The 22,302-nt window shown below is 40.1% G+C and overlaps 1 protein-coding gene across 1 annotated transcript in view; it reads left to right on the top strand.

The window, feature by feature from the left end:
* The window catches only part of RTF2 (replication termination factor 2), a 29,500-nt gene extending 18,310 nt beyond the window's left edge, over positions 1-11,190 (top strand). The window contains exons 6-9 of the mRNA XM_075019849.1: positions 3,342-3,455; positions 8,131-8,185; positions 8,265-8,357; positions 10,857-11,190. Coding sequence (XP_074875950.1) covers positions 3,342-3,455; positions 8,131-8,185; positions 8,265-8,357; positions 10,857-11,041 — 447 coding nt within the window. The 3' untranslated portion in view covers positions 11,042-11,190. The remainder of the gene's footprint in view (positions 1-3,341; positions 3,456-8,130; positions 8,186-8,264; positions 8,358-10,856) is intronic.
* The last annotated feature ends 11,112 nt before the right edge of the window (positions 11,191-22,302 follow it).

Raw genomic sequence — 22,302 nt, forward strand, 5'->3', positions numbered from 1 at the left:
AGTTAACTTACTGTTGATAATTTGGGAAAGAGGTTTCAGGTTTCTCATAAGACATTTAACTGTAACATTGATGTAGATATTTAGATATGAAAACATGTTTGTTGTTTATTTGTATTATATTAAGACTGGAGTAGTCATGGAACTACATTTCAGATGCTGTACAAAAAAAAAAAAATTACTGTCAAAAGTAGTTTACAGCAAGAAATACAGTACAACCATATTCTTATGTAGCTGAAACTTAAGAAGAACAATGAACTTTAGAATTCAGGAAATCATCTTAAACCAAGATTTCATTATTACTAAAAAACCTCTTGTATTTTATTCTCTAAGAAAGATAAGAAGCTATCCTACTATATTAAAATTACTTGAAATTTAAAAGGTCTTCATTATTGGGAAAAGTGATTTCACTATTTCTTTTGCTAGTCTGTTTAAAAGATCATATTTACACCTAAGCTAATATGTCTTTTACAGCTCATAATACCTTTATTGTTCTAATGATTTTAATTCTTTGGGTTCTTGGTTTTGGTTTTTTGTAAAGCTGTTTTGTATGTGTATTTATGTACATACACATGGGATATGTAGGGTGCATAATTCTGAGTATCAGATTTTGAAGACTTTTTGATCATACCTGCACACCCTTTAAATAATTATTGATGCAAGCATGTGAAGCCATTTAGATATAAGCAGTTTTAAACATGCTTTTATAATTGGACCCTGAAAGGGCTTTTAGACAAAAATCAAGCCGCTTGTCCAGCATCTCCTTTGGTTAATGTCCCACGCTAATTACAGATTGAATCTTGCATTCAGATCTGCCAGCTGCTGTTCCAGTGCTTTTGTCTGTTTCAAAGTAATTTTAAAGTTCAATCTCATTTAGGAATGTCTTATGCTGCAAAAACTGCTAGGTGCTGCAAAAACATCAAGGAACTACAACAAGTACCTTTGTATGTATTTAAAGTCCCACTATAAACAAGGTACAGCAATGGGAGACCCTGTGATAATCATAAAACAAAATTTGCCCCAGAACACCGTAATGTGAAGGAACAACCCTACTGAAATTGCAAAACTGAAATTTCCTTCTGCTTTTTATCTCAGTATTTCAAAACGTTGAGATAGAAATCTTCCCTTTTTTGCATGAAGGGTTACTGAGCTTTTTAAAAAATCAGAATTAAAGCTTTGTATCCAACAGTATCAACAGTTAAAAAATGTTTGATTCACATGTATGATGCAACAACAAATCATACCTACTGGAGTTAGTGACACCTGGGAATGTGGAGTTGGTTCTATGCCTGTAACTTGCTGTACTTAAGGTATGTTTAGAAGGGTTTGGTCTCCTGTAATATAATCTGGCTGTTGTCATGGCAAAAAATTATCTGTTTCAGTGAATGGAAAGAGGACACTGTATTTATTTCCCCATTTCTTGTAAATACTTTTCATTTTAGAACAGTTCCACCTGTGTTTTCCAGATGGGAACCTGGATTTGTTTGCTTTTTTCAAAATGCAACATTTATTGAAATTAGAGTCCTTTGACATAAACTTTTACTTGGAGGAAATTTCCACTTATTTTTGTATGCTTAACAGAATATCTTTTAAAAAATTATTGCAGAAATTACTTTTTAAATCACTGGCCTGTAGGAGGGTGCTGGTCTTTCATGCTGTATTTGGAAAACATCCCACTAGAAATGAATGTGTAGGGCTGCTTCAGAATCAAGACAGCTGCCAGTCACTCCTGCCGCAGTATGAAGATGGATTATCTGTCTTGATTTTCTAGACTTCTCACTCGCAAGTGTCTGAGATCATACCATACCAAGCTGGTATTTCTAACACTAGCTCATTGAGTAGCAATGGAAAAATTTGGGCTACTCACCCATTTCTCGTGTGTGACTTATTCTGCCTGACATACTTAATATGCATCTCTATAACCCTTGCTTCTCCTTCATAATGTCTCTGACCACTTGGGTTCAGATTCATTTTTTAAACTGTGTTCATCACTTGAGCAGACTGTAGTCGAAGTACTGTCCGTATGTCCTTTCATTTGTTTAATTCCTACTGCAAATACATACGTAACCTTTCTAAACCTTTGTTTAGAAAACAGAAGAGTAATAACAGAGGCGGGATTATAAACTAATCTTGCAGATTAACAGAAAGCTTCTTCTGGATTTAACAAAATAACAACAAAAAAAGGAAATTAAGGAAATTGAGATCTTAGAAAAGAAAACAGTCAATGTGCTAGCTTCACCAAATGATTGAAAATGTGCGCAGTGAAACATCTGCATCTTCAACCAGAAAACAAATGTGGAATTACATGAAGTACATTACATGCATTATCCAGATTAATTTATAAATGTACTTTGAAACTTGGTAGTGTTCAGTAAATCAGATGAAGGACAATGAGATGGGAAGGCTGGGTTAATGAATAATGCCACTTTTATGATACCTTTTTATCCCCATAGTAATTTAAAAAATAATAAAAAAAAAAATCCCAACCCAAACAAAAGAGGTTTTCCTGTCTAGCTGTTTGGGAGAAAATTTTCCTGGTGCTGTTTGTTCTACACATAGAGGAGTAACAACTTTGGTGGTGTTCCTAGTCAGTGTAAAGGAACTGCTCCTATCAGTTGTTGTTTCTTGTATTACTAAGTTGAAAGACAAATTCTAGAGTAGAATGGCATAATGCTTGAATCTTAATCAAATGCATTTGTAACTTAAAAAATCAGTTTTGTTTCTTAGCTATGGGGTTCAGAAAATTGAGTAGATTCTAGTTAGGACTACTTTTTTAATCTAGTCACTGTACATTTTATGCTAGTAAAACAAGGAACCCATGAACAGAAAATATACAATGGGACCTTTTCTTTAAAGAGAAAGAATTAGTTAAGAGTGCTGTTTATAAGGGACTGGTAGTGATATAAATATGCAATTTCCATAGCCCTATTGCATGGAATAGGGCTTTGAAGAAGAACAAAGTATTTTCATATTTCTGAAATTCTTTTAGAATTTGCTGCACAGATTGATATGCAAGCTGCTTTTAAATGTGGTTACCAAAAGTTCGCAATTCACTAGGACGCTGAGTATTTTCCTTTTCATGAAGAGGGATGCTGTCAATCAGTATTATTTTGCTCAGTGGTAAAAACAACTGAGATTTTTCCCTTCAATGTTTTAGGTGACAAGACATATTAAACAGTATTAAAAGAGAAAGAACTATTGGAAAAGACACAGCACCAAGGGAAAGGATTGGAGAGCTCCTTGGAGAGCTTACACACAGTGTTAATTCTAAAAAAGGTTCAACAGCATAAAGATCTTGGAAAAAAAATACTAGTTTTGTGCTTTTTTTTTTTTTTTCCTTGAAGTGTGGTGTTCCCTTTCAAGAGGAAGATGTAATTATCCTTAACGGTAATAAAGAAGATGTGGAAGTATTGAAGAAAAGAATGGAAGATAGAAGACTTAAAAGTAAATTAGAAAAGGTAATCTTTTTATACATTGTTTAAAATTAAAAGAACTCTTGTCTGTAATGCAGTCTGCTCTTAGATCGCATAGCTTTGCTAATCTTTATGCAGACTGGAGCATTTATTCAGTAAGCTGTGTTGTACTTCAGTGCTACTTTTAATGAGATTGTGTGCATATTTGCTAATGGCATATTTAAGCTGTATGTACTGAAACTTTTTTTGACTAGCCAGCAGTGCATAGTGCTCTGAAAATCACCAAATTCAATGCTATGGGTAAAATGGACAGTGTGACAGCTGTATTTTAGGGTTTTTTTGAATCAAAGAGCTTGTGTTAGTCAATTCTAGTATTGAGCAAAGTCTTCCCTGTATTTCATATGGTAGTTCCTGTTTTATTGTGATGGCAGGTTATTAGTTTTTTGATCTCCAAGTATCCTCTACTGGCCACTGTCAGAAACACAGTATTGGGATATGTAGGTTCCTGGTCTGATTCTGAAAGACCACTGTTTGGAAATGTTGTCATTTCCTGAGTGATTACTGGCGATGCTAATTTCCACCGTACTGTTGAGGTCTTTTCATTTCTCTTTTTTTGTTGTTTTGTTTTTATGCAAAATGCCATGGAAATAAAGTTGTTGCAGCTCTACTATATACTCTACTGTATACTACTACTCTGTGAAGTAGTACTTGTTCTGTGGTACTGTACTGTCAATGACAGTTCTGCACATGGGATGTTTTTCAGCATTGCTATTTTTTTCTGAACTGGCATTGCTGTTCTGGAGGATGACAAAGTAAGCAAAAACTGTAGTGGTGACTCAATCCAGAGTGCAGACAGATTTAGTTGAATCTCAAGAGCATGAATCATCATTGTCTGACACTTCCAGCAACTGAGACTTTAGGTGGAGGTTGATCATCTCGCCCCTATTACTGCGCTTGATTTTGTCTGCCTGTAGGATTAGATAGCATACAAATGTTTTCCTAGATTATTTTGAAACGAATACTTGTTTACTTACCAGCGAGCATATGATTCCTTCTCATCATTGGGTCTTTATTCATCTGTGCCAAGACAGCATCATTGGGCCTGGGCAATACAACAAAAGGATGGTTACCTATAGAAATCCTGCTGTTCTGTTTCCTCTCTGTTCATAGCCTCTGCACTTTGTGTCCTAGAGCTTCTGGCATAAGAGAAATACTGTAAATCTTATGCTGTCTCTTCAGATGTTTTGGGGTTGGTTTTTTTCTTTTTTTTTTTTTTCAGTATTCTCTAATTAAATGTTTGAAAGAATTTTAAAGATAATTTGATGATAGAATATTGCCGATCTCAGCAGATGAGTAATCAGCCCCCAGAATAGTGGTTGTTTGCACTTGATTTTCATTAGGAAGGTGGCCCTAACAAAGCACCTATAGCTTTGGTTCAGATAATTTGGAAAACTCTGAAAGCTTGTGCTGTCCCCAGCTTCTGTGCAATAAAGAAATGCCACCTAATTGACCTACTACACCATCTGGACACTCACAAATCTATGGGACCTGATGGGATCCATCCAAGAGTACTGAGGGAACTGGCAGAGGTCCTTCCCAGTCCACTCTCTGTCATCTATCAGCGATCCTGGTCAACAGGGGAGGTCCCAGAGGACTAGAGGCTTGCCAATGTGACTCCCATTTACGAGAAGGGTTGGAGGGAGGATCCGGGGAACCACAGGCCTGTCAGCCTGACCTCGGTACTGGGGAAGATTATGGAACGGTTTGTCTTGAGAGCGCTCACATGGCAAGTCCAGGATAAGAAGGGGATCAGGCCCAGTCAGCATGGGTTTATGAAAGGCAGGTCCTGCTTGACCAACCTGATCTCCTTCTATGACCGGGTGACCCGCCTAGTGGATGAGGGAAAGGCTGTGGATGTTGTCTACCTGGACTTCAGCAAGGCCTTTGACACTGTCTCTCATGGCATACTCCTTGAGAACCTGGCGTCTCATGGCTTGAACAAGTGCGCTCTTCACTGGGTGAAAAACGGGCTGGATGGCCGAGCCCAGAGGGTTGTGGTGAATGGGGTGAAATCCAGTTGGCGGCGGGTCACAAGTGGTGTTGTTCTCCAGGGCTCGGTGTTGGGCCCTGTTCAATATCTTTATCGATGATTTGGATGAGGGGATTGAGTGCACCCTCAGCAAGTTTGCAGATGACACCAAGTTGGGAGGCAGGGTCGATCTGCTTGAGGGTGGGAAGGCTCTACAGAGGGATCTGGACAGGCTGGATCGGTGGGCCAAGGCCAACTGTATGAGGTTCAAGAGGGCCAAGTGCCGGGTCCTGCACTTGGGTCACAACAACCCCATGCAATGCTACAGGCTTGGGGAAAAGCGGCTGGAAAGCTGCCCGGCAGAGAAAGGCCTGGCCGTGCTGGTCGACAGCCGGCTGAATATGATCCGGCAGCGTGCCCAGGTGGCCAAGAAGGCCAACGGCATCCTGGCCTGTATCAGAAATAGTGTGGCCAGCAGGAGCAGGGAGGTGGTTGTTCCTCTGTACTGGGCACTGGTGAGGCCGCACCTCGAGTGCTGTGTTCAGTTTTGGGCCCCTCACTACAGGAAAGACGTGGAGGTGCTGGAGCGTGTCCAGAGGAGGGCAACCGAGCTGGTGAGGGGCCTGGAGCACAAGTCTGATGAGGAGCGGCTGAGGGAGCTGGGGCTGTTTAGTCTGGAGAAGAGGAGGCTGAGGGGAGACCTTATCACTCTCTACAACTACCTGAAGGGGGTTGTAGTGAGGTGGGTGCTGGTCTCTTCTGTCAGGTGGCTGGAGATAGGACAAGAGGAAATGGCCCCAAGCTGAGGCAAGGGAGATTTAGGTTAGATATTAGGAAAAATTTTTTTACTGAGAGGGTTGTCAGACATTGGGATAGGCTGCCCAGGGAAGTGGTTGAGTCACCATCCCTGGAGGTATTCAAAAAGCGAGTAGAGGGGGTACTTCAGGACATGGTTTAGTGGGCATGGATGATGGTTGGACTTGATGACCTTGAAGGTCTTTTCCAACCTAAATGATTCTATGATTCTATGAATTGTGCTGAGCACTTCTGTTTCTTGCGGTGTCGGCGGTCCCTTGTGGTGGCAGACAAAAGGAAGTCATGCCTTGATCTTAGGTATCTGTATGCCTTAGTTGAATATGCAAATATTTTTTGTTAGTTTAGTGGAGACTTACATTACAGGCAGGTACAGTATTTGCAAATCTCTCAGCAGACCTCTTGCATTTCATCCTTAAGTTCTGATTTTTATTTTTTTTTTAATACTGCCTTGCCTTGCTGCACCAGCTGATCTTTTTGCAGCTAGAACCAGTCTCCTCTGCTGTCACTGGCACCATTCATTCTAATGTGAGATCTGTGAGCTCCAGTCCCAGCACCAGAAGACAATTTCTAGTTTGGGATCTGTTGGCACTGTTGTTCCAACCTCTTCCTCAGTTCCTCCTTTCAGCTAGGGGAGCAGTCTAAGTGGACCTACTGTATTTGGAGCAGGAAGCACAAACTCCTTTTCTTTATACCAATGAGACAAAGCATAAGGAAGATGCAGCTAGCACTAGTATAAAAACTTATTCAAGCTCAACTATGCCATATATGCCCATGATTAAATATGTATAATATATAGGCATTATGTATAATATATATGCATACATATATTTACAAACATCTCATAATTCAGATAGAGGGAGGTAGCTTTTCTTTGTAAATCCACCCATAATAACATAAGGTGGAAGCACCCTGAAAAGAGGTCTTTCATGTCCAATGAAGGGCACCATGAGAGCCAAGTTTGCTTTTAGACTAGTAACCCTTTGCCGCCACCTTCTGGCTAAGCTTTGCAGCAACATGTGGTACGACATTTTTTTCCTGAAGCATGAATCATATGCTAGGCAGCATGGGTTCTCCTAATTTTTATAACACTTTTTTTTTTTCAGTTTATGTAGCTTTCTTGAAATACCTACACCATTCTGAATGTATACAGAGTCATCTTTTGTGATAATAACACCAATGACTGTTTTAATACATCTTTTATTTTTCAGTTTGGCATTTATATAATCAGAGCCAGTAATGGGATTCTTGTTGCTGTTGTTTGGGGGTTTTGTTTTGTTTTGTTTTTTTTTAATCTAGACAAACATAAATTAACTTGGAAAATCTGGTCCACAGATGTTTTTAAGAATTTTGGATTAACTATTGGCATCTTTTCTTCCCAAGCAATCCTGCAACAAAAGGCCCAGTTATTGAAAGGTACCCAGGAGGGATTTTTTTCTTAACTAAATAAAATAAAGTGGATATGAGATGCAAGATCATTCTGAATTTTTTATTGAAAAACATCTTTATTGATTAGAGTTAACTGTGTCCTGTTTAATGTCGTGCAATTTACTGTCCTGCTGTGTGGGTTCAGTGTATCAGGTTACCTTAATGATGATAACACACACTCCCCCTGCAAAGTATACAAACTAAAATACCGTATCCAGATAGTTTGGTTTTGGCCTGCACGATTTTCTTTAAGGTACCTTTAAGGTTACCAAAGTTATTATTTTTCCATGTAGAAATAATACCAAAAGTGTGGAGCAATATTATGAAAGGAGGAGTTCAACTGTATAAGACATAAAAATGTACTAAATGGAATTGTGTGTCTATCAAATACAAGTTGGGAATTGTTTATCCTTTCAGTACGTTACCAGATTTCTGCTTGTGTTGTTTCAGAAATCAAAGAAATGTAAGCCAGCAGAATCAGCTTCTCAGCAAGATACCGCTGAAGGTAATGTCACAGTTACAAATTGTGTGCAGCCTTCTGAGTCATGAAACAGATTCATTATTTCATTTTGTTTCTTACATAGAGTCTCCAGGTCCATCAAAGGCTAAGAATGGAAAGGATTGTATCAGTTCCAGCTCTGGGGAAAAGAGGCAGATTATCTTCACCAAAAGTTCAGGTTGGTGTTTATTCTTTAATCTAAATGTGAAAAATGTGAACAAATAGTTCTGCTTTGGAAAATATTGTAGGAGAGATCCTTCTCTGGCTGTTTTGAACTATAGTTTTCAGAAGTTACCCTCTCACTTCCTTTTTTTAATCTTTCTCAGTAATAAAAGGTCAACTCCTGTCTTCAAGGGAGCTTACTTTTTCAAAGAATCCCCTCTTTCAAAAGTCTGTCCTAAAAGGCTGTCTTTCCAAGCTGGAGTAGGAAGCTGCCTCATGAACATGCACAAATCTCCTTGTTCAATAGAAGTTGTAGTCAATTTAACTTTTTAATAAAACAGAGCTTTGCTTTACAATCTGCAAATCTACAAAACTGACGTAGAGAAACTGTGAGGGCTCCAGTTTGTCCGTTTTCTCCTTATTCTACCCAGTTTGCCTTTGTCCCATCTGCTATCCATCATCCTGTACTCTGAGAGTAGGGACTGACTTATTGTTATACTTCCACAAAATACCTAAAACAACAGGGTCTGTGTTCATGCTTGTGACTGGCAAGTGCTGTAGTGATGCAGGTAACTAATAGAAATAATAAAACACTTTTCACCATGTTACATTTTTTGTCACTGTGAAACAAGCCAGATGTACTTGTTTATGTCATTCCAATATTGCTTTAAGTTGGTGGGAACCAATTTGAATGAATGAGATTAGGGATTCTTATTCACACAGTGATATAGTCAAGGGTTTGGTATATCTGTTTTATTGACTAGGAGGTAGTGTGAGGAAAATTAGTAGTTGTTTTCCTGAAGTACAAATGGTCAAGAAATCTGTTATGGCAGTTTATTTCAATGAAGTGTATAAAAATATCCCAAGCTGATGTCTTGACTTCTAGTCCTCCGTTTTAGTTGCTAATTTGCTGTGTGTCACTGGGAGCAGTGGAATATAACTTCAGGATGTACTAATGTAGGTACATGTAGCTACAGAAGTCGTGCAGCTATGAGTAAACTTGGCAATCATCTAGTCCAATGGATGGTGCCCTCTCTTTATGTAATATACATTATGTTATTTAATGTTTCCGATTCATACTGATGTTTTCATACGGAACTATAAGAATGGGTACGCTTTAAAAGTCAGTCAGAGGTTTCTCTGTGAAGTATTCAATCGTGTACATTACAGCCACAGAAAAAGTCAATATAATTTGTTTGAAGAATCTGAGAATAGTTAAATGATGAACTGTAGACAGACTATGTGAGAAGCTGGGAGAATTTCCGTCAGAAATGCCTTACCTGCCCCCTACTGTCTGTTTTCTTAAAGGATAGACTTTTAAAAATACTTCATTCCAGACGATTATAATTGCTCTCGGACATTTAGGAACCTAGTAATTCTAATAATGTTTGATGTATTTTTCTTTTTCAAGAGTGTAAAAGAAAAATATGCTTTTTGAAATGTCAGGTCATGGGTTTGTGTTTCTGGCAGCAGTTATATTGACCAGCAAGAGACTGAGAGGGAAAATAAAAGGAAAATCCGTGGGCTGAGGAATGCCAGTAGCATAGGAGTTAATTTGTGAACATGGCACCCTAAGGTTTCTGGACTTGCAGCATACATATTCATTCTTTCAAATCCAGTGTTTGGTAATTCTTTCCAGACAACTATTGGTGGCATTAAAAGCAGCATTCTCCAAATATAAAAAGGGTCTGATCTATGATGGTTAGGATTGCACATATAATTCCTATGACTACATGCAGAAATCAGTTAAGTGCATTTTCAGACAGGCTCTCTACTAGCTCTTTACATGCCATTGTGCCCAAGTTAAACTAAATGTGTAGAGTTTCTGCGGACATCTATGTATTAATTTCTTTGCACAAGAGACTTGGCACATGCTTTTTAAAATACTGTCCTTCAACTTTGGACAAGATTAAATAGTTGTTAGAAAGGAGGGGGGCGGGTTTGTAGCAGTAGGTATAATACACTGAGAGAGTATCAGAAACAGAGGGATGGGCATTTTCCTGTCCCAGATGGAAAATGAAGCAGACCATTGTTATTGGTCATAAATGACTTTGCAAAGAATAAAGGGAGGAGATAGATTCCCTACGGACAATATGTCACAAGTTTAGCTTTTGTCATTTGATAGCTAATTTCTAAACAATACTTCAGGGTGGTGGAATACTTTCATGTTTCTTTCTTAAGACTAGAGTTCAGAGCCATTTTTCACTTAGAGGAATAAATGTTGTCAATACTAAATTACAGTGCAAGGGATTTACACAAGTAGGAAAGAATTCCTCTCTCTCCAAGATTTCTAAATGCATTTTGAGCATAAATTCTAAAAGCTAGGAACATGTTTGCTGTTAGGAACATGTTTACTGTCGAGTATAATCATGGGATTTATTTGCAATAGCCCTGAAGAAGTGTATATACTTCATCTGTGTACACATTTTTTAAATACTTTTTTCCATCTTTATCTAAATACTTACTAATTGTAAGCTGTTGTGCATGCTTCATTCTATTCCTTTTTCTCTATCAGATAATGGAAATTCATCTGTACCAGGAAAAGTCAATAAGGCTTCTTCTACTACTACGAAGAGATCCATTGCAGACAGTGAGGAGAAATCTGAGGCGTACAAATCTATTTTTACATCACACAGCTCAGCAAAACGTTCAAAGGAAGAGTGTTCCAATTGGATTACTCACACAGCATACTATTTCTGAAACAATGATGAGCCTGATTGTAACATTCATTACTTCTTTCCTTCCCTAAGGCTTTTTCTGTACAACTCTGATACAGAACTTTTGTTGTAATCTGATGTTATGTGGAATTGTTCAGTTCATAAGTTGTTTATAAACTTGTGAATAGCTAATGAACTTGTGTTAGTCGCAGTTTCTGTTAAATAAAAAATAGATCACCAGAACCCATGTTGTATCAGCTGATATAATTCTAAAATGATGGATTATTTGCACAAAAATTTTTCTTTTCTTCTCCCAGTTAGATGCTGTCATTCTTAGTCACGCTAGCTAGCATCCTCAGTAGTAGGAGTGAGGGTAGAAGGATCTGCCTACTGTCGTCTTCTATTGCTATTTGCCACAACTGTAATTATAGTTTTCAACGTATTAGTACAGAAATTCAAACCTTTTGAAACTTTCTGACAGTAAAAAGAGCAATAATGCTTTTCTTTTTTACTAGCTAACCGGGCACTCAGTAAAACTAGTATATGTTTCTTAAAGGTTCTGTAGGTATTTTCAAGTAATTTACCTTTAGATGGAATATATGAAAGCATAATAATTAAAATGTTTGTACAACATTCTTGTACATATTGTTGTAGCCTATTTTTAATAGCAGAGTATTCATTTCTAAACCATTATCTATAAAAATGAGCCTGTAATAGTAAGGCTGTTTTCTTCCCAAAAAGGTTTTAGGAATTTTCTTTGTGGGTGTGTGTTTTAAAGTTAGAAGTATCGGGTCAAAGCTTGCTTTCTTTTGTCAGAGGGTCAGAATACAGTGGAACAAAAGTATGAGTTTCCTTACTCTTTCTGCTGAAACGGTAAGGTTCTGTGTACATCTCTGAAGGAGCAATTTTCCATTTTGAATTCAGCAGCTTACATGAAAATACGAGCATTTGCACAGGGTGAGAGAAAAACAGGTGATGACAGAATAGGAGCAGGCAGATCTTAACTGGCTTTTTAGGGAGAAAGGATTGAGCACCAGTGTCATGCGAGTCAAACCCATTGGTGACTGATGGAGGGAACGCTGCAAGGCTGGAGTTAGTTTCTGAGAACGTTTCTCTTTCACTTTGTGGGCAACTGAAATGTGCTGCTTTTACAACACTGTAGTACACATTGTTTTATTTTCTGACATAAAATTCTTAACAGCAAACAACTCTTTGACTTAATTGCTTGTTACAGAAAGATGCTAAGCACAGTATGTCACTCAGTCTTGCTTTTATATTTATGCTTTTTATCCCTGTGACGTTGATTTAAATAAAACTTGCTCTTGTCATATGACCATAACACTTCATGTTCAGTTGAACAGATATACAAATGCTTATTTTGTTGGTGTTAGAACAGAATAACTTTTTATGGGCTTTCCTTTGGCCCCTTCATTCTTAGCTTTTTTTTCCAAATGCAGGAATCCTTTTAAAATGTTAATGTTCCATAGCAATGATTTGGTGGCTGAATATTTGAATCCAATAATATCTACATGAAATGACCAGAGGGAGGGATGGAAGCTTTTCTCCTTCTTCTCTTCCTCTTTTAAAATTAAAATAAGCTTTTATAATCTTGGCACAAACTAACCAGAATAGAAATGCGGAAAGTAGGAGGCTTTTAAAACCACTGCATGATGTTACATTGTTACCTTTGTGTGTGAAAATTATTAATTATCCTCATAACTTATTTTTAAAAGTGTCCCCATTTATAATTGGCAATAGTTAATTGGAGATTCAAATATTGTGTTTATATTTGCGTAGGTAGTCTCCATGATTCAAGCATGTTAATGCAATTGCTAGAATTTTATTATTATTTTGATAGGTATAATTAAAAATTGGCTTGTTGTAGAATTTATATAGTGGTAAGCATTTTTGTTTTCCAAACATGTGAATGCATATATACATCACATCAGACAGTTTGAGGTTTACTTGAGCTTCCAGGAAGCATTCAGCCACGTTTTGTGTGCATGTCTAGTATTCAGCTTTGTTCTCCCCATTCGGTATTCTTTTCCTCTTCGTTATTATCCTCTATTAGTTCTTAGTTACAGATAATGAAATCACTGCACTGAAAGATATACTATAGTAGGCCCTTTATTTGCAGTCTAATTCTGTTTTAACAATACATGTTAAAAGTCTTATTAATGTTTTATAGGAGTGCATTTTTCTTCTATTTAAATCAGTTATAATTCCTAAGGGGAATTAACATAATGCTTTTGATTTAACTATTACTTTGCTAAAGAATATGAGAAAACATAATATGCAGTTTTGATTCCCTTTTCTTGATAATGTTAGGCAAAGTCCAGCCTGCTGACTTGCTAACAGGCTTCCCTGCTCATTGGGGTGTAATAGTGACTTTTTTTTTTTCCTTTCAATCTGAGCTGTTCCTCTATTAAAACAAGTTAATGACTACCGTGATTTGGTATAATGTACAGATGCTTCATATACACTTGGGTTTATTATCTGGAGTTGATAGTTCATGCTGTGCCACTTTGTTAGGATTTTGTTTGGTAATTTACCATCCTGACTTTGTGGATGGAGTTCTTAACATGCCTATGGTTTATAGAAGTGTTGTCAGTGACTGATGAGGTCTTTTCCTTCCCGTTACAAAAAACAGCTGTGAAGGAATGTGATATATTGTTGGCATGTGATGCAATTCATCGCCACAATTGACTTTTGTTAATGTAAAATAGAGGAGCAAAAAACTGACACTTCTGTTGTTGGCAGGCTGGGTTAGGCAGTTGAGACTGGAACGTTGACTTGGCAAGTTTTAATAGATTCAAGAGAATAGTTTGCTGGAGGATGTTTGCTTTGTTGTGGTTTGCTTTTTGTGGGGGAGGGCAATTTAATTTTCTTTTAATGTAGGTGAATTTGAATGTTGGTGAAAGTTGAAGACTGCAGAAGTCTTAGAATCTGAAACCTATATTTTTTGAGATGCCACATAAGTCTCCCACAGCGTTGCACCCATGTGTCTCTCTTCTGAGTTCACAGAACAGTTAGTTTTGTTTCCATGATGTTCAAGCCTTGGCCTCTCTTCTGAAGAGCTTAAAAAGGATTCAGTTAGTGTCAGTTGTATAATAGGGGGACATGTTTTGTGGTGTGGAACCTGCCTACTGGGAACTGGACTGAAATTCACCAACTTCCTTCCCATAGCCCCATAATCAAATGCTGGTCATGAAACCTGGCCCAGATACGCACTAGTGAAAAGGGACTGTAAAGTTATATATCCTGGTTTACAGTCCTGTGAGCTGTCTGTCTTTCTGCACACTTGCAGAACATTCAGTCCTTTCGATACTGGTACCTCTAAAACTGAAAACCTGAGGGTGTTCACACATTCGGACTCAGCGGAGATCAGCGTTCAATACTGCAGCTTTATTCCCTGATCACACCAAATTGGATATGGTATTTCATGTTGTTTCACGGGATATCCAAAAACTACCTTTTCCCGTTGTCCCCAGTGATCCGTAACAGTATCTGTAGCCTCAGACGCAGCGCAGCAGCTACGACGCCCTGCTGCAGCCCATAAACCACCTTGTGTTCGCCTGTGCCACGCGCTGATGTGCGAAGAGGACCGGAGGTGCTGACGCTGTGGCTTTTTGTCTTCGCGGAGAACAGTGAACTTGGCACACCTTGAGCCTTGCACGCCAAGCATCCTGGAGCTGGCAAAGGTGGGTTTGGGGTGGATTGCTCTTTCCTGGCTCCTGCACGCCGCAGTAAAAGGGGACTTCCCTCCTTTACTCCCTAACCTCTAGTACCTCCATTCTTTGCGCATCTCCTGACCTCACCATGTTGCTGGTACCGTCGGCTCCTTCCTATGTGTTTTTACTCGCAGTTAGGCAGGAGGTGTGTGCTGATCAGCCTGCTGGCAGGTAGTGGCAGTTCTGCAGCCTGTCCCTTTGTAAGGGCATTGCTGTTGGAAGTCTTGTCTCTCTAGGCTTTTTTTTTCCCCCCAAGACCTCTAAAAATGGTGTGCCTTCAAGGGTTTTATATCTCTGTGAATCTTAGTTGAAATTAAACAATGTTTTATAACGTTGCTGGTACAAGTGAGGGTGTAGCAGCCCTGAATCTCTAGAAAATTAGACTAAAAGCCTTCCAACAAAAAGCAGTACCCCCAACAGCCATTGGGAAGGCAGAGTTGAAGAGGAGGAAGGCGTAATATCTGTTCTGGAAAGACTGGTATTTAGTGACGTCCTGCTGATAAAACTGTAGTTAGTGAATAGTAAGCTTCGAGGGACAGAGTTCATTCTATAAGGATATGTTAAATTTTATTTCCCTCGACTATTTTTTTAGAAGTAATCATAGAACTATCTTCTCTCTAATGGGAATAAAGTTTGAGAGGCATGCAGTGGGAATATGCATGTGGTTTGCAAAGATGGTTGGGAGATTTTAGTGGAATCTTGGAACCTCTCTGCTTCAGTCTCCAACGTCCATGCCATGAGATCATCACATGCCTGTCAAATTGACTAAAAAAAGCTTAAAGTTCCCTTTAAAACATGATGCTTGTTAGAGTAAAATATTTCTTATTAATGTCCTATTCTTAGCTAAACTGAACGAACACAATTGTCTTTAAGTGTCCTGTCTTGCTTGCTTTGCAGCCTAGACGCCAGTTGCAGTTGGCATATTTTGCTCCAGATTCAGAACTGCGGTGACCCTGCCAAATAGTTTCTTAGTTGCATTTAAAAATAAAAGGGCTGTTTATACGTTACAATCCACAGAGGGTCTGAAATCAGTATGTCCTAAGATGAATACAAATCATAGACAAAAAGTGTTTTGTTGGAAGGCTTCACAAATATGGAACTGATTACTGCTAGACAGCGCAGATTTCCTTCTGTAAGACGGAACTGACATAATTCCTTCCTGACAGCTAGAAATTATAATTGAGTTGGGTTTTTTGTGTTTTAAACTTTATCAACCTTCAAAATGAGCAAGTGGAGCGGAATTCTAATCCATCGGCAATTGATGGGAATTCTGCCTATAAGCCAGGACTTTAATCTAAATATCCATCCAACTGCCCAGTTACTGTGGAGGTACAATTTCATAGCTGTGGTTTTGTCAAACATTTAACTTCATGTGGATTAAAACATCTCTTACAGGTCAGTGACAGAATTCAATTTGCAGATTGACCACAGATCTTTTTTAGGGAAGAACCGATTTCACTATGACATCGAGTAAAACAAAATTCTCTTTTTAAAATGTTGCCCTACCAGCTCTTTGTAACATATCCAGCAGAACTCAACCTTGGTGTAGTATTTGTGACATGTCTAAGAGGTTTTCTCAAAAGTTAAGGGAGTGAGTTTGTGAAAAACAACCTCTTCCCCTTCTAGAAGCGTTCATCTGTCAGACCACACTGCTACTTTTTCCCCCCAGTTTTTCCCTTGTTCCTTCTCATGTGCCTCCTCCTTTCTGCTGCCTACAGAAATCCGACAGTGCTTTGCTTGATGGTGGTCCGGAGAGCAGGGAATAGGGAATGATGAGGGTGATCAATGCTCTGGTTTTGCAGCTGTTAGCTCTTTGGGGCTGATTTGCATTTGTTATGCAGGCAAGAGAGGCTGCCTCACCCAGCTGAACATTCTCCATCTTCCAGGCCACGTCCTGAATTTGATGGCAGTTTGAGTCAGGACAGGCTCGTAGCTTGTCACTGTACGAATTATTTACTTTGCTTCCTGCGTGGTGGTTTTTAAACAGCAGAGTTGTATCCACAGCGGAGAACATCAAGACGTTCAATCTCTGGCTTTTCCATGTTACTGGTATGAAGGTGTTTCCCTCTTCCTTCTGTGATCTTGGATGGATGTCCAATCTTTCACTCCCTTCTTTCCCATGTAAGTTATTTCTCCACTGCATGAGGATGTCTTAAGACTTAAAGATGTCAGTAATTTGTAAACAGAAGAGGAATGCTTTTTCGTGGGTTGTCAAAGGCTGACTTGACTCTGGGAAGAAGTGGGTTGTTAGCCTAAAATAGAAACAATTCGACAGTGTAAATTTTCTTAATAGTCATGGATGTCACATTTTAATGCCATGAGTTTCCTCTTTTTTAATTAAAAGTAATTCTGAGGAATCACTTAGTATCCACTTTGCAGTGATAAGTGGGGTTTGCCCTATTAGCATTGAAAGGGCTGCATTGAACGGGATGGGTGTAGCTTTCTTCAACTTGCCTACAAAGCTAAAGAAATGCAAAGCAGCTTATTGCTCAATTATGCTGACTTTAGCAACTAGGTAGGACAAATTAAAAAAAGAAAAAGGGAATATCTAGTCTCAACCTGGGTATTTAATGGGTCCCAAAATGTGCTGAACTCTTCAGTCTAAATGGGCTCTTTAGTGTGGTGTCAAATAAGTTAAAAAGCAAGGGAGCTTTACAAAGCTTCCTTCATTGTTTAAACTTGTTTAACTCATGTTAAGGCTAATGTACATTTATTCAGACTGACAAAGTGCTGAATTTACACAACAGGGATAGTAATAATTAGGTCAGATACTTTTTAAATGGCAGTGGGGGGTGGGGGGGGGTGGGAATACTTGACTCTTTTATGCTTATGAATGGAAATGATGATTAGCAGTGGCCGAGGCCAACCGCAATACCTGCCTATGCTCTTCTCACCCCCAACGATTCCCCCCCACATCCAGTGCTGAGAGTGCCATGTCCCAGCTCCCAGCCTGTTCGAGCAGCAGCTGCCAGTCAGGCTTTGCATTATGTGTTACTTGTGAAAACGTGGTATTCCTGATGTGATGACATGTATTTTTAGTAAGCCCATAACTGTCCTTTGAAGCTGGCTCTCCTCTTCCTTGCTGGGATCTGACTGAGGCCAATAAATTACACTAACGAAGACGAAAACTCGATCATTAAAACTGCATTATCTGTTCAAGCTTAGGAAGTTGAACTCTAATCCTTCACCGTGCCCACTTAAGGCTACCTAGTTCTTATATATTTATTGTAAATGTTCCCCTGAACTGTTAACATCCCTGCGGTTCGGAGATGAGATGAGGTGCCTGTATCTCGCACCTTTCTCCGAGATTTTTGGTGCTGGTGACTCCTAGGACAGAATCCCGGATTACTTAGTCCCTGGAGCTGATCCAGCACAGCAGGATTTGTTTCTCCAAGAACGTTTTTTCTCGGCTTTCCTAATATTTGAACAAGCACTCTTGTTTAACTCGGTGAAACAGAATCTGCTTGCATTTGAATTGTGGTCAGCAGCGGGCATGCTGGGCTGGTTGGATCTCTTAAGCTGTAGCCATTTACTTCCCCATTGAGATTTAAGCTACTCATAGCTCATTTGGTTTGCATGTTTCCATTCTTTAAGGAATCATTAAACACTCTCAAACATACCCGTCGGACTGGCTGCAGCGGCTGCCGCCCGCTGCGCAGGGCAAGGTCGATAGGCAGAACCATCCCGGCACTCCTACGTTTAAAAACCGCAGGAAAGAGCTGGAATTCGACTGAATGGGTGAAGATTTAGTGTCACGCACACCAACTACCTGAGAACAAGTACCTGTAAATGTATAGGAGGGTGTGCTCGGGTGCGAATGCCGCCTCCCAAGCAGGGAGCGGGCATAGGCGCATCTGCCGCATCCCTGGGTGGGAGATCTGGTGCTGTAAAACGCATCAACTTCGAATTGAAGTACGAATTGCTGAGCTGGAACCGCAGGAGCTTTGGTCACTGCAGTGTACCTATTCCTGAAGAATTTGGGGTTGGGTTGGGTTGGTTTTTTTGGTTTTTTGTTTGGGTTTTTTTTTCCCCCTTCCTCCGGCTTTGCGCCAAAATTCCGCAGCGACTAAACCCGAGCTGCACTTGGTCGTGTTATCCATACGGTGGCACCAAAAGTACAGCCCAGAGACCGGCCGGGGTCGGATCCGGTAACGGCTGCGGGCGCCGGGAGGAGCGGAGCCCCTGAGGACGGCGGCAGCCCCGCCCCGCCCCGCCCTGCCCCGCCCAGCCCCGCCCAGCCGGGCAGCGCGGAGCGGAGCCCGCGGTGACATCTCCGCGCATCCAAAGCCGAACTTCTTCCCTTCTAAACGTTCTTGGTGGCTTTCCCTGCCGCCCAAAGTCTCTGAAACTCCCTAACCGTGCTGTAAGTCATCTCCATTTCCCAAGCTCAATAAATGGCCATAGATAAGGACAATATTGCTAAAGCTTCCCCTTCTGTCACCTACAGAAATACGCACTGATGTCCCGTAACTCCGTGTAACAGTAAGTAGATGACGTTATAGCATTGCACAGGGGTCCAGACTGCAGAAAGATCTGGGTAGCTATAGTGAAGTTTGCTGTAGTGTCTGCCCTGAAGAATCTGTCATCACAGGATAAATCTGTTGTCCTTTCCTTTTTCAGCTGTTTTCATGCGTATGTAGTTTGTATGCCCTTAATACTAGGGAATGCATCGTAATTATGAGTGGAGAAATAGTAGTAGCAATAAAGAGATGGACTGCGAAAAGCAGGAAAACATTTCTAGAGGGAGAAGACAGTGGAGAGACATTGCTTGTCTTCTAATAGAATGACTCAAGTGAAAACAGCAGGATTTATTTGACTGTAATACACTGATTTTTTCCAAAAAGAGTTGGTCAGAAAATAGAGGGTTTGTTCCACAGAAAATTGCAGTGCTTCAGAGCTTGTTTCCATTCCAGATCAGAATAAAAAGCGCAAACTACTCCCCAAAGTAATGTTCTGTAAAATGTTGATTTAGGATAGTTGAGCTGGGCCCATTGCTTGAGTTGTTCCAGCTACGTTCAAATATTTTCTTTCTTAAAAACAAACTACTCACAGAATTAACATTTAATATATCTTAAATTTGAAGTTAAATATTTGGTTCTGTGACCCCTAAAAACACTGCAAATAGTGGCATATTTGGGATTTAAATCATATTTTCTGGCATCTGTATTGCATTGAAACATTTTCAGCAGCTCTCCTTGCAATGTTTAGCACTCCACGTTTGATTTGGAGAGATCCCCAAGTCAAGTTGCCCGTAGTTGGAATTTTAAAAACAAAAGAGGGAAAGAAAAACTTGTCTTCTATTTTAGGGTCTTGCAGTACTGGAAATGCAAACACTGCAGAGTGAATATTTAACTAGTGCATGAGAATCTAAAAAAGCGTAAAGCAAATGCAATGCAGCAGTCTATTTGCCTTGTTCAACTAGAGCAGCATTAAGACATTAAAAATAGATTTACAGATTTCATAATGTGATTGCAACATTCACACAGGTTGGGATTTTTAATTTAACTTTGAACTGGATAATGCAGATTGCATGGAGACCAGAATGGACTATATTCTAATGGGAGAATTTGCCTTATGCAGGATTAACATATCAAAGGCAGAGAAGGATTTTTTGAGAAGATGGCACAATGATCTGGCTTGCTTGCCAGGTTGACATCCTACTAAAGCTGTTGGCATCAGCGCACGGTTTCAGACCATTTCAGGCAGTTTGGCATGAGGGAGGCACTTGCTCTGCTTTTATCACCTTCCTTCATGTTAACCACGTGTGATACAACTGGTCATGGTACAGTCTGGTAAATTTTGTTTCCATCTTCTCTTGGCATTAGAGGTCTGAGCAAACAGCCTTCTGCTACGAGGTGGCACGGCACAATCCTGGAAGGGCCGTGTACTCTAGCAGCGTGCCATCCTGATGGAAGTCACGTTGCCACTGAAAGCAGCTTGCATTTTTTCTGGGACTGCCCATACCTCTCGCAGTCAGTGGTGATTAGCTTCCATTCCCGGTGTTGTAGGTTGTTTTGTGTTCACTCAAACTGAAGAGGTTTGCATCTGGAAGCAATGCTTGATGCAAACTCTAACGTCTTTGCGTGCGTGTTATCAGTCTGCTTTGGAAACGGGCTTCACCTGTGCTGATTTAGCAGTAAAGTAGGAGTTTGTGTATCTCTTGGAGATGTGGAGCACTTGCAGATCCCTTCCCGTGTTTGCTCTGGCTGGTTCGCTGGCTCACCGGAGCTGTGCGCCTGCCCCTGCTCTGCGGTGCTTGCGAGGCACTGTCACCGCTCGGGTAGAGGTGCTGCTCAGTCAGGGCAGTTCCAGGTCAAACTTTGGGAAGTTTGCAGAATTTGCTGTTACTAGGAGAAGCCAGGCTGTCTCTGTGAGAGTTTCCAGCACTGAGTTACTTTAAAAAAACAACCAACCAACCAAACCAACCTGAGAAAAGGCAGTGGGTTTAGCATTGTTGGCTGAGCGAGTGAATAGATGTCATCCTCTCGTGTTTCTTCCCTAACAGCTGCCATCGTGTTCTGACTCAGCTGTAGTTGATAATGTTGGCTTGAATGCTAGTCTAAATAATATTGCCAGAAAAGGAATTCAAAGGAGGTAGGTATTCAAACAATTCGTATCACTTACAAGGCTAGATAGTTGCAGTACAGATTTTGGAAGTACAGTGGAAAAGGTGAACAGCAGAAAGGACGTAGGCACGTCCTTAGGAGCAAGTGCCGGTGTGATGGAGGAACAGCCCACGTTGCTGTCAGTTTTACCTCTGCACTGGATACTTCTCTTGGGGATATGCTTGTCAGTGCAACTGTGGCAGAGATGGACTACTTCTCCACTGCCAAACAACCAGAATAACGAAATCCTTTGCTGTTTCACTCCAGAAGGATCAGGCAAACTACCACCACCTGTACTTAGAAAGGCAGAACAGAGCTCTGAGCCCCCTGCACATGTAAATGTGTAATTTTGAAGGTTCTGTGTCTGTCACACAACTATTTTGCACTCCAGCACGAGGACATCAGATGGGATCGTACTATCTGCTACCTCCTAAGAAAGTATATTAATTGTCCCAGCCTCTATCCGTGTTGTAGCAGCGTGTCATCTTGTGAAAATCTCCCTCTGAGGTTTATCTCTTTGATAAAAGGTTCTCCTCGACAGCTGAACTCTCACTATCATGTTAGTTAGCTTTTTTTCTCAGAGAAGTGGAAGCAGGGTATTTGCAAGTATCAATAGCCCTATATTCCTCTGCACAAAGACATTGCAACCCTCCACTGGTGTGGTAAGCTTTGCATGCTTTTCTAGGATGGTGGCATTTCATGATTACAAGGATTATCCTTCTTCTTCAACAATGTCAGAAAATGGTCCATATGAAAACAACTGAGCGATGGGATGAACAAAAGGAGTTATGAAAACTATATAATTTTGTCTGAGAACTCTGATGCCTTCTGGGAAGTATCATATAATACCCAGCATGAAATATCCCATCAAACACGGAGAGCACAGACATGGAGCAATGTTGAGCAAGAAGTTTGACCAGAGCACCGATTATTGATTTCAAAACATCCCAGTGCTATGTGGCCACAAC

Source organism: Buteo buteo, chromosome 2, assembly GCF_964188355.1.
Source record: "Buteo buteo chromosome 2, bButBut1.hap1.1, whole genome shotgun sequence".
Lineage (NCBI taxonomy): Eukaryota > Metazoa > Chordata > Aves > Accipitriformes > Accipitridae > Buteo > Buteo buteo.